This window comes from Musa acuminata, chromosome BXJ2-7 (genome assembly GCF_036884655.1).
Source record: "Musa acuminata AAA Group cultivar baxijiao chromosome BXJ2-7, Cavendish_Baxijiao_AAA, whole genome shotgun sequence".
NCBI lineage: Eukaryota > Viridiplantae > Streptophyta > Magnoliopsida > Zingiberales > Musaceae > Musa > Musa acuminata.
Genome location: NC_088344.1, coordinates 35,022,874 through 35,034,555, shown reverse-complemented (window position 1 = coordinate 35,034,555; position 11,682 = coordinate 35,022,874). Strand labels below are relative to the sequence as shown.

The following is an 11,682-nucleotide window of genomic DNA, read 5'->3' as shown; positions in this document are numbered from 1 at the left end:
TGATAAATTATGCATCACATACCAATCAAAATCCATCAACAGCAGCATCAAAATGTGCCAAACAAGGATACAAGGTTTCTGCATCCTCTCCCTCTATCTTATTTCCATATAGTCAATACCTCCCAAAGATTCATAAATAACTTTTCCTAGAAGGGGACGAACTACTGGTTGTCCAAATGGAATGGAAGTAGTTTTACCCATACAACTTACAGCTAAGCAGGGATTTGATTCACAAGAAAGCACAAGTGGATGAACAACAGCATCGACTTTAACCTGGCCCGGATCTAATGGCATAGTCTAAATCTGCCATAAGATCCTCAATGTCCTCAATGCCAACAGAGATACGAACAAGGTCATCGGTCAGACCCCTAGCCTCACGAACTGAAGCCGGTATACTTGCATGGGACATGAAGCATGGCAAGCTTATCAAGGACTTCACGCTCCCTGGATCAAATGAAAATACATTGTGAATGCACATAAAGAGTAGCTAACAAGAAAAAAATGCTATCTACATGGATGCTTTCGTCAAAATGGTCAGTGAAGCCTCTGTTGAGCTTCAATTCATTAATAACATAACTATGTCAAATTGCAGCATGGTGACCAGCTAATGCTACAAAAAACATCTAGGAATAGATTTTTGTTTTCTCATCGTATGAAAGGCTACCGAAAAGGGAGGAGAATTACCAAAACTAACAGTTACACTGAAGTACTTGGTGCTTTGCACAATATGCTCTGAGAGAGCTAGTGATCCTGTCAAGAAGCTAAGTACAGAACCAGCACCTTTTGCCTGCAAAGTAAATCAAAAAACAAATGATCTTCCTGAGATCCTTATTTTACTATACACCTTTACCTTACCTGAGAATAATGCAACGAGCGCCCAGGATGGCCAGGAAGTCCGGCATAGTTCACTTGCTTCACCCTCGGGTGGGATGATAGGAATTCAGCAAGCTTCTGTGCATTAGCCTATCGGCAAAATAATAATAAGTGAGATGGCCAACAAGCACAACTCAATGCATACAATATTGAAATGATGCAAAGGTAATTATTCCACATCAATAATCATTGAAATTTGAAAACATAACAAACTTAAAACAACGTTAATGTTTCATTTAGAGAAACCAAATCCTGGTTCATGTTTACCATGATAAGTATTTAACTTCAAAAAACAAACGTCTGCTTTTGCATGCATAATTAACACTCATGATTAAACTGCAAAAAGCATAAGTCATGCCCAGTTGAAAATGTCTCATAAATCCATGTTTTCTTATTAACAGGGTGTAGAAATATAAATACAGAATGCAAAATAAATGTCATTTTATGAATTACCCGATTTACTTTGCATCTAGGTATAAACAAAGTCCACAAAACCCTATTGCTTTTACTTCTTTCATGGTTGGCAAATTTGTCTCCCACTTTAACTCCGTACAGACAGGAACTTAAAGGCAATTATACAGGGACAAAACAAATGGTTGCACCTGTTGTTTCTCTACACGCAGAGCCATGGTCTTGATACCTCGCAAGCAAAGCCAACAATCAAATGGTGCCAATCCAGAGCCTTCCGCATTTTGGAGGAATGCAATCTCTTTGGCCAAGCTGGTGATGCCATACAAAAGAAAATAGGTATTATATGTTGCTTCAGTAACAGGACATGGTAATAATTTCATAGTGACAGGAAACACAATCGAATTCGCTGATAGAATTATTAGTATGGCAGTTAGAAAAAGATAGTAAATTTAAAGTCCCATGATTCGTGGCGCAAGTAGGCCAAGGCCCAGTAGGATGTCATGATACAATATTCTTGCATAAAAAAAGTTTATCAACTGGTTGCTAATATTTAACTTCAGAATGATACTTGTAGAAACTAAAAAAGAGTCCTCTATACTCTTGCAAAAGCTACCAAAACAAAAGTCCAATGAGTAAAGCGCTGAGTTCCTTGCACAACTTTTATCCATAAGACCCTTCCAATTCCGATAAACATCAGACATCATATCTTGCAGCCACTTCTTTTTAAATTTTCTTGTTCTCCATAAAGCAGTATTCTGATAGACAATCATATACATATACATACATATACATATATATATATACATACATATACATATATATATATACACACATATACATATACATATACATATACATATACATACATATATATACATATACATATATATATATATATACATATACATATACATATACATATATATATACATATATATACATATATATATGTATATTTTCTGTTGGATGCCATAACATGTCAGAGTTTAAAACTGAATGACTGATTGGATGTTCATCCACTCTAGGGATGGTTGGCTGCAACTCAAAAATACTTATTTTGATGTTTACCAGGATATATGATGTATGTCAACAAAATATGTGAAATGTAAATGAGATTGTGAGCTATAAATAACATCAATAACAAAAATCTCCCACCTGTCACCCTTTACAGCAAGGATGCCTGCCATAAGATCACTATGACCAGAGATAAATTTAGTAGCTGAGTGCATCACAATATCTGCAAGGGGAAGAAATTGCCAGTAAATCAGAAACCTATCATTTAACTAAGACACTGAAGATGCCAGAACCTGTAAAATACTATTCTACAATAACAGTCCATAAGAATACCTGCTCCAAGTTGTAATGGCTGAGATAGCACTGGAGACAAGATACTATTGTCCACCATAACTAACGCACCAAAGGAATGAGCTATCTCGGAGATTTTCTGCCATTAAATGAAAATATTAGCAAAGGCATCTCATGATATCAAGAGAACAGATTATTTAAAAACAGTGACCAACAAACAGCATGATATAAGATCCAGGGGAGGCATCTTAGTCTTTCAAAAGAATGATCAAATGCCAAAGTCTAAATAATGACAAACTGGGGGCATCACAGTGCAAATCCTACTATGCTTCATAATCAGATGAGAGAGGTCACAAAAAACACCCTTGACTTATGCAGAACACCTTCCTAGGCACAAGAATTTCTCGAAAAAGGAAGCAGTATAGTGTCTAACAAACCACTATAGCCATTTGCGTACTCGTATGTCGGTTATCTGTTGGCGAGGATTTGTTGGGCTCTCTACCCACACAAGCTTTGTCGAAGGGCCAATTGCAGATGCCACCTCATTGATGTCAGATGTGTTAACTCGTCTGCAATGTCAAAAATATATAATGTTGTTAGCATTTGACAACTGTGGTAAAAAAAATATCTGTTGAGAAGGGAAGGACACCAAACTAACTTCACGATAACCCCACTCTTTGGAACCACTCGTGATAGCAACCGGTCAGAGCCGCCATATATGTCATCTCCAGCAACGATTTCTTGACCTAGATATAAAAGCTTGGCCATTCAATTACGTCCAGTGGCAAATGTCAGGATATTTAGAGGTAGATTCACACCAGCTTCAACAAGATGTGTAACAGTAGCAAGAGCAGCCATGCCACTAGTGAAGCAAAATGCCTGATCAGCCTTCTCAAGCTTAGCCATAAGACTGATTATTTAGACAACAATATATTTATCAATAAAAAATGAGAAATGATTTCCAAATTATACTTGCTATATCTAAGCTGTGCATACCAGCATCAGATAACAAACCTTTGCAGCACATCTCGAGTAGGATTACCGCTTCTGGTATAGTCATAGGGGCCATAAGTAGTTGCTGAAGGCTGAAGAACATGGAAAGGCAAGAACTTGCAACTCAACAAGCATATCACCAAGTATTTCAGGATAAGCAAGAAATGACTGGCTCAAAAGGGAAAATTAAACTAAACTTCTTCTACGGCTCCACATTCAATTTAAACTCTATCAATGTATTTTTCCAGAACCAACACATATTCATAGAAAAAGGAGAGGAAGCTCTTCAACAACTCATTTCTCTTTGAGAAAGGGGAGCAAAAAGAAAATAAAAAGTTAGAAAAAGCTTTGCTCTTCAATATCATGCCATTATCATCCTCCTTCCCCAATTGATTACACGCATCTATCAGAAAAAAGCTTGAAAGCCTGGGTTTGCTTCACAAGGCCTGCTATTTTTTGTTTCTTTTTCACCCTAAGCAACTATCAAATACAATTAAATGGCCTAGATTTAAAAGCTTCTTTAGACAATAGAGTCATTTTCTTTGAAGTGAAATGGAAGAAAAAAAAGGAACTTTTACCTGCTTAAATGTGGATGTTTGGTACAATGGTGTACTCATAGCTCCATAGGGATCAAACGAATTTCCAAAGCCAGTCAATATCGTGGCGACGCTCGGTTCCCTCTCCACCAATTCTGTAAAAATGAGCTTCCAAACTCAGTTAATTCATGTATAAAACAAGAAAAATGATCAAGAAGGCTGAACAAACCCGACTCCGAAGATAAATCATCCAAGCGATCAGCAAAACCCTCCGCCACAGCCGAGGTGCTCGTGTCCTTCTCCCTATCCCCATCACCCAGACTCGTGTCCGATCTCCGTGACATCATCGCCAGCGGCGCTGTGCTCCTCTTCGAGGAGAACCGTAAACTCCCGCTAAAACCCCAGCAACCCTTAAAGCCCTACAATCGAAGCAGCATCTAAGCATTAGAATAGGTAATCAGAGAAAAATGAGCTTTATGAGATGGGTAGGGAGAAGAGAGATGTTTCCGGCTGTCTTCTTACGGAAGGGGGATCGCGGGCGGGATTGGAGCAAAGAATGCGAACGACGGAGGAAGACGCGGCGTAGGCGGAGGTGGTCGCCATGGAACGAAGAAAACTTGACAGGGTTTATAGCACCCTCTCGGTCCTGGTTAGGGTTTTGACGGTTCCTACAGCGGAGAAAGACGACGAAGGAGACAGAGGAGGGGTCCGTAAAGGGTTTGTCAAAATGACAGACATATCCCTACTCATAAATTGGTTCCCATATTTACCCCTCTCTAAGCTAAGTTTTACATCCAATATCCAAAATAGTGATAGTATATATATATATATATATATATATATATATATATATATATATATATATATAAATACTATATATTTGTACACTATATTATAATATTTTCAGAATAAAAAATATTATGATATAACATAAAAAATACTATAATATAATTATTTTAGTATTATTGGAAACACAATAATTCTTGGGATTTTAGGATTTTATCCTAAATAATTCTTAGATAAATTTTCGATAAAATATACGAACTCTTTGCATTGAAAATATTATAATTTTATTTTAAAAATATAATAATCCTATTAAAAAGATAATTGGCATGTGAGCCTCCGTGGATGCTTAAGCGCGCATTAAGACAAGCAGGAGGCGTGCAGCCCGCGGGGCTCCGGCGAAGTTACGAGGATGCCGTCATTTGATCTTTGCGCTTCTTCTGCTTCTTGATTCATCTAATCACGTTCCTCGGCCCGAGAAAGTAAAAGAAGGAATGGAATCTCCGCCGGAGGAGGACTTCTGCTCGATCTGCCACGACAGCTTCACCCTCCCATGCCAAGCCAATTGCTCCCACTGGTTCTGCGGTCACGGCTCTTAACCCCAACCCACCCCCTCCCTCTCTCTCTACAATCTTGAACCCTAATTTCTTGTTCTTGACGGCCTTCTTGTTTAGTTTCGAACCTTTAGTTTCGTTTTCTGAGCTTTCCCGCATGTTGGCCATTCTTCGCTAACCTGAGGTGGTGGATCCAATTTTTTCATCGATTTCGTTGATTCCCATCGTTCTTGTAGTTTTAGTCGGATGAAGAATCTTTGTGGGAACTCGTGGTGTCTAATCTGGCAATTTCTCGTAAAATCTTGAACCTTAATTTCTTGTTTTTGACGTCCTTCTTGTTTGGTTTTGAGTCTTTAGTTTCGTTTTCTTCATTTGTTAATTGTGTTCGATTGCAACAAGACTAGCTTTCGCATTCTTGACCAGCGCTTTTTGTCATTCCAGTCTGATGGTTGAAGAATTTTTATGGGAATTCGTGGTATCTGATCTGACAATATCTCATAAGATCTTGAACCCTAATTTTTTTGTTCTTGATGTCCCTTTTGTTTAGTTTTGAATCTTTAATTTCTATTTCTTCGTCGTTAATCGTGTATGGTTGCAACAAGACGAGCTTTCCCACAAAGTGGAGATTCTTCGCTGGCCTGAGGTGGTAGAGCCAATTTATTCATTGTTTTAGGTTGAGTCGCATGCCACCATTTTTGTAATTTTAGTCAGTTGGATGAAGAATTTTCATGGGAATCCATGGTAACTGATCTGATAATATCTCATAATTTTGAAACGCATTTTGAATGGCTAGTTGTTATTAAATATGGAGTGAATTTGGATTCTGAATGGTTGTCAGGTTTAGTTTAATAAAGAAGAACATTTTATCTTCCATAACATTAATTTGTATACAAGAATATTTGGAAGGTTGACTAATTGAATAATGGAATCTGCCATCAAGATTTGTGATGTTTTCTTCGAGCAAGTAATGCAAGTTTATTTATGATAGTTGAATGCTTTCTTATGCACATAACATTTCAACTGTACTCTGGATTCTTTTCTTGGCCTTGCTTAAATAATATACCAAATATTTGATCATAGTCTTATTAAACCTAAAACTCTTGGTTTCTATCATTTATCTCCATCGATCAAGTTAAGACTTAAATCTCAACTAAACTCTCATCAATTAAAATAACATCATTCCTAGATTACATACAGTATGAAAGTTTATATGGCTATTATGTTGATCCATGAAAGATGAGGACTCAAAAGTAGATCTTTCATGTAACTCTTATAGTTTTTGTTTCCTCTTTTGAATCACAACATTTTTGTTTCCTAATCATTGCTCCCAAAACCAGCTGAGCAACATTTTTATATTAGATAAAAAAACATCTCACGATGGCTCAGTCATGTAGCAGTAGTGTATTAAAACCTATTTATTATCATGTCACACTATAATGTACATTTTCTTCTTCATTTTTTACCTTTCTTTTGTGACGTTTTGGAGCTTTTTCACAATGCCAACTTTATTTGTTGGCTAGGGACACATAATAATCTCGTAAAATGCTCATCTTCAGTATCTTCAAGACTTTTGCTTGACACTGGTTAGTTCTTCTACACTTTGAGAGGTCATATGTTGTCATTCACAGCCTGTGCAGATTGTTCTCGCTGTTCATTCTTTCTTTATGCTTTCTCATAAAGTGTTGGTGATTTTTGAGTTCTATACATGCTTCTGTAATGAGCATGCTAGTTGCTCTATCGCTTAATCTATTATGGTTTCCCAGAGAGATCTCCTACATGAATTAGTGAGGTAGAATAAAAGACATTTTCCAATGGCAATTAGTGGACATATGTTTAGATTCTTGATCTCAGAAGTGATTTTAAATTTGCTTAGATTATGCATCTAGCTTATAGCTTTGAAGATTAGCATTATCATTTACCTCAAATATCCCAGAGATGGTAGGTATTATTGGTCCTAAGTCAAGTTTTAATTGTAGAGTCAGGAGGTCATTATTGTCTCAGTATGTTTGTTGATTAATTAGTTATAATATGTTTTGAGACTATCAATTTTGTATTCTCAGGCCATTGTATTCTGCGTGTGTGGCATCATGGATCTGCCCTTCAACCATGCAAGTGTCCCATTTGCCGTCGTTTCATAACTTTGTTAATACCTACTGATGCTGCTGTACAAGAGCGCCAGGACCCAGAAGCTAGTCGAGTTCTTGAAAACATTGAGAAATACAACCGAAATTTTGGTGGAGGCTCATCCAGCCTTATACAGGTGAATTTCCCATCACATATCTATCTTGTTCATTTCTTCAAAGGATAAGAAAACCATTCCCTGCCTATCAAAATTTTCCCATCTCAAACGAAAAAGCAAATGTTCATCTAGATGACGTGACTAGATGAGTATTTAACAATAACAATGCAGAATATTCATTTAAAAAATACTAAACTGAATTTTTTGTTTCATTTTATTTTATTTTTGTAAAGAATAAAAATTGTCAAATGCAACAAAAGAAATTCTAGTTAGGAAGAGAACTTTCCAATACATCTACTATATGTAATATTGAGAGGCATGTCAGACAGAAATATGTAGTCAAATATCAATCCTTTGATATTGAACTGATACCTAAATCGAAAGCCAATTTGTTAAAGGATTAACTATTTTGGCATCACAGAGGTTGAGGGACCTTCCATTCTTCATCCGAAGACTGTTAAGAGAAATGATGGATCCACAAAGGTCACTGCCCTTCGTCCTCAGAGTACGAGTGATTCTTGCTGTAAGTAACAGATAACTCAGACGAAATGTGCATATAAGGTTGTTATATGTTTTCAATATATAATTTAATTCGTAATTAGTACAAGGGAGCAATCTTAGATATTCATTTTCAAACTTCAATAAATATATTTCTTGCATTATCATGGTCAAGATTTTGTGTTTCTACCTAATCTATTTGTTTCTTCTTAAATTGTTACATCATACATTTACCTTTTTTACCATATGCAACAAAAGCTAGATCCTGTCTTTTTCTTTTTGTTTTATTTAAGTGAAAAGTTCTTGATGTCTATGGAACTTTGATTCCTCAGTGGCATATCAACATTTCCAGACAAATTTTGTTATTTTGATTGGTAATTGTTGATCTAGTAACATATATAGGTTTATTGCTACTCTTATATATGATTATCATAAGCTCGATCTTAGGTTGGGATTCTTATGTAACAAAAGTACTTGAATGATGCTTGTCTGGACTTGAATACAAAATAACTTTTGCTTTTGTTCAGAAGTTTTTACCAAAGAGCAAGGTAGAATGGAAGTAGTTGCATCCACATTGTTTTTAATTTGTTAAAATACTCAAAATCCTTTAAGGTCACATTAAGATCGCCAGAGCCAAGTTATCCTGGAATCAACTCTATGAATATATCATATAATTCTGTAATGTATTCAATATAATATTTAGGCTAGAATCTTTTAGGGATTTAACCTACCTCTAAGGTTTGCAATCCTCTTTTTCTTGATGTGTTAAAATGCAACAAAGGTAAAAAAAATATATCCTTGGTAGTTATGGACTTGCTAGCCCATCTAGTCACTGAAATGCCAACAATGTTTAGCAGTATTGAGATTTAATTCTGCTAAACAAATCTAATGTGGGGCCCAGAACTTTTTTCCATAGCGATGAATGATGATAATCTTTAGTTTTTAAATGTTTATGAGAAAGGACTTCCAAATATTTGAATAATTATTGTGAACAGATTATGAAATATTGTTATCTGGTCATTGTCATGATAATGTTCTAAGAAGTAGCCATGATAGGCGGTCAATCAATTTACCACACAGCACATAAGTGTGTGCTGTCACACAAGTGCCCGGAAACACACATCATACTGAATATTGAAAAAAGTCTTTGTTCATGAATGTATGTTATCAGGTATCAAAATAGAAAATTTTATCAAGATCAAAGTATAATTAGGTAATTTGAAGTTATAGTGATAAGTGACCAATTGATGTGATCAACAACAAGAGAGGATAGATGTTTAAGGTATTAATGTAATATTAACATGGCCGACCTGTTTTATCACAACAATAAAAATATTCATGACAAAGAATTGATAACAATGAGGAAAAGGAAGCATATGCATTAGTGGCATAATCTGGATATGCATTCCTATTCTCGGAGTTATTTGGACAGAATGTGCTACTGTTTAGGTGTACATCAAATTGTTTAGTGGACACCAAAATTTTTATGACCATGGAATAGGTCTACGTGTCCAGAAGCAGAATCAGATAGTCCCTGCAAAGAATTTTTAAAAGATTATGCAATGAGGCTTAGAATTTGATTTCTGCAAAATTGTAAACCAATTATAAAGCAGTTGACAACATGTTAATGCAACGCATATTGTAAGCCTATGTGCAGTACCCATGCTCGCTTAGGTACTTTCTAGTTTCTAGGATACCCATTTTGATTTATTTTGCACATTTACTAAAGTATATTGAAATTTAAATTTCCCAGATGGCTCTAACTGCAATATATGTGCTGAGTCCCGTGGACATTATCCCAGAAGGTAATACCACATCTCCATGATTCTTGTGGATATTTGTACTTGCAGTGTTTTTGTAGTTACTGATCTCGTATCATGTTTTAACAATTAGTATTGACACTCTTGGTACAGGAGTATTTGGATTTGTTGGTTTTCTGGACGATCTCATCATTTTGCTGATTGTTTTCCTCCATCTTGCTACTGTCTACCGTTCAGTACTTCTTTACCGCCACGGAGGTTCTTGAATGCTCTGGTCAATATATGCATCTGATGGAATTCTCTAGCAAGTTTTATCTAGAAAGTGTCAAAAGATGTACTTCATTTCAGCACAGTAATTTGTCTTGGATATTTGTGTACAATTCTAATCTGGCTAGTAGCTCACTTTGCATTTTTGCATGTCATGTAAATTTTTCATACAGTTCATCATGTTTTCCTGTGATACCTCTTCTTTAAACAGCTTCTATTCTTTTGTTTGTAGTGTGGAGTGTTTTTTTAGCGAGTTGAAGAGTTTTATTGGGACTATGCTCACTGTGCAGCAGTCTTAAAAGTTGTTTCAGATTGAGTGGCTTGACAATGTTATCAGCAACTATCATGTTATCTGGCAGCTAACTTGTTTTTTAGATTTTTAGGACAGTCTGGCTTTTTATCAAAGCTGTTATTGTCAAGAGGGACCACATAAATGTGGAAGAAGCTGCCGATGCAAACTATGATGTAGGTATTGTGAGACCAAACATACTTGTGAACCAATGACCACTCTGGAATAGTTGCCTTGGATTTATTCACCAGGATTAAAATCCATTGCCATGTTCAGCCTTTTAGCACTGGGATATGTCAGCAGTCAATCATTAAAATTCAGACAGACAAGCTGAGTTTCATTAAAATTCAGTCAGATTTTTATGACTTCAAACACCACATTCAAAGCTGAGCCAAAACTTGTAGCTGAAGCTGTCTGCAGCATCCTCATTTCTTATGAGTCTCATACATCATATACCCTGTTACAAGTTCATGTTAGTGCAGTGCAATGTGCTTATTTGCTCTGTCATCATCTTTTCTCTTATCAAGTTCTATTTTACTACCCATATGATTCTACATAATTTCCTAGTGGTTGCAGTGTATAATTTTCTAGTGGTTATAATTTGAAACCCATCTTGTTGTTGATTTTTGCATCTAATCCTCTCTCCCATTCTGTGGTCTGCAGATGGATAACACCAGTGGATGGTGAAGGAAAGACCAGTAAGTCCACAAGTTTCATCATTAATTGCACAAGAAATACACTGAACAGTATATCTGGAGGCTATCTGAGTGCTGGAGCACACTGTCAGGTGTCAAGAGATCTTAGAAAAGTGTACAAGATCTGCACACAGTTTTATCATCAAATCTAGAGGTTAGGTCATCTGGATGCTCAGGAATATTGTCATATGACAAGTGATCATAAGAAGGCACAAGATTCCAAAGATGACCTGGTTTCTGATTCTTGACTTGCTTCCACAGGAGTACAACACTTACTGGGCACAGAGAGTAAGTGCCCCTGCCTGCCATTCTAATATGAAGACTCACCATGGTAGACATTCAGCATCCATGGCCATCTTTGGTAACTCTTAACTCTTAAAAATGGATGGAATGAATTCTCCTTCCTTTATCTGCTTTCATTAACTTACCAGTTTGATATACAATACTGCTTTGTACCTGTGTTTAACAGCGCAAGGATC

The 11,682-nt window shown here is 36.3% G+C and overlaps 2 protein-coding genes across 5 annotated transcripts; one reads left to right on the top strand and one right to left on the bottom strand.

Moving 5' to 3' along the window:
* LOC135617813 (cystathionine beta-lyase, chloroplastic-like) lies at window positions 1–4,821 on the bottom strand. Its single transcript, XM_065118451.1, has 13 exons — window positions 4,641–4,821; window positions 4,348–4,537; window positions 4,161–4,273; window positions 3,604–3,674; window positions 3,408–3,499; window positions 3,248–3,335; window positions 3,047–3,158; window positions 2,632–2,728; window positions 2,440–2,521; window positions 1,476–1,593; window positions 856–963; window positions 685–787; window positions 1–444 (listed from the first exon to the last, which is right to left on the bottom strand). Exons 1-13 carry the CDS (start codon window positions 4,719–4,721, stop codon window positions 269–271), a joined length of 1,431 nt encoding a protein of 476 aa, XP_064974523.1. The 5' UTR covers window positions 4,722–4,821; the 3' UTR covers window positions 1–268.
* Window positions 4,822–5,248: 427 nt separating this feature from the next.
* Window positions 5,249–11,310, top strand: LOC103992613 (uncharacterized). 4 transcript variants are annotated; one of them, XR_010488861.1, is made up of 6 exons: window positions 6,135–7,038; window positions 7,516–7,715; window positions 8,116–8,217; window positions 9,946–9,997; window positions 10,106–10,286; window positions 11,172–11,310. XR_010488861.1 is itself a non-coding variant. In XM_065118450.1 (6 exons), exons 1-5 carry the CDS (start codon window positions 6,879–6,881, stop codon window positions 10,216–10,218), a joined length of 627 nt encoding a protein of 208 aa, XP_064974522.1. In that variant the 5' UTR covers window positions 6,135–6,878; the 3' UTR covers window positions 10,219–10,226; window positions 11,172–11,309. The 4 variants fall into 4 exon arrangements, 3 of the variants coding, with proteins under 3 accessions (XP_009410671.1, XP_064974522.1, XP_064974521.1); XM_065118450.1 differs by having other exon boundaries at window positions 10,106–10,226; window positions 11,172–11,309; XM_009412396.2 differs by lacking the exons at window positions 6,135–7,038; window positions 11,172–11,310 and adding an exon at window positions 5,249–5,486 and having other exon boundaries at window positions 10,106–10,412.
* The last annotated feature ends 372 nt before the right edge of the window (window positions 11,311–11,682 follow it).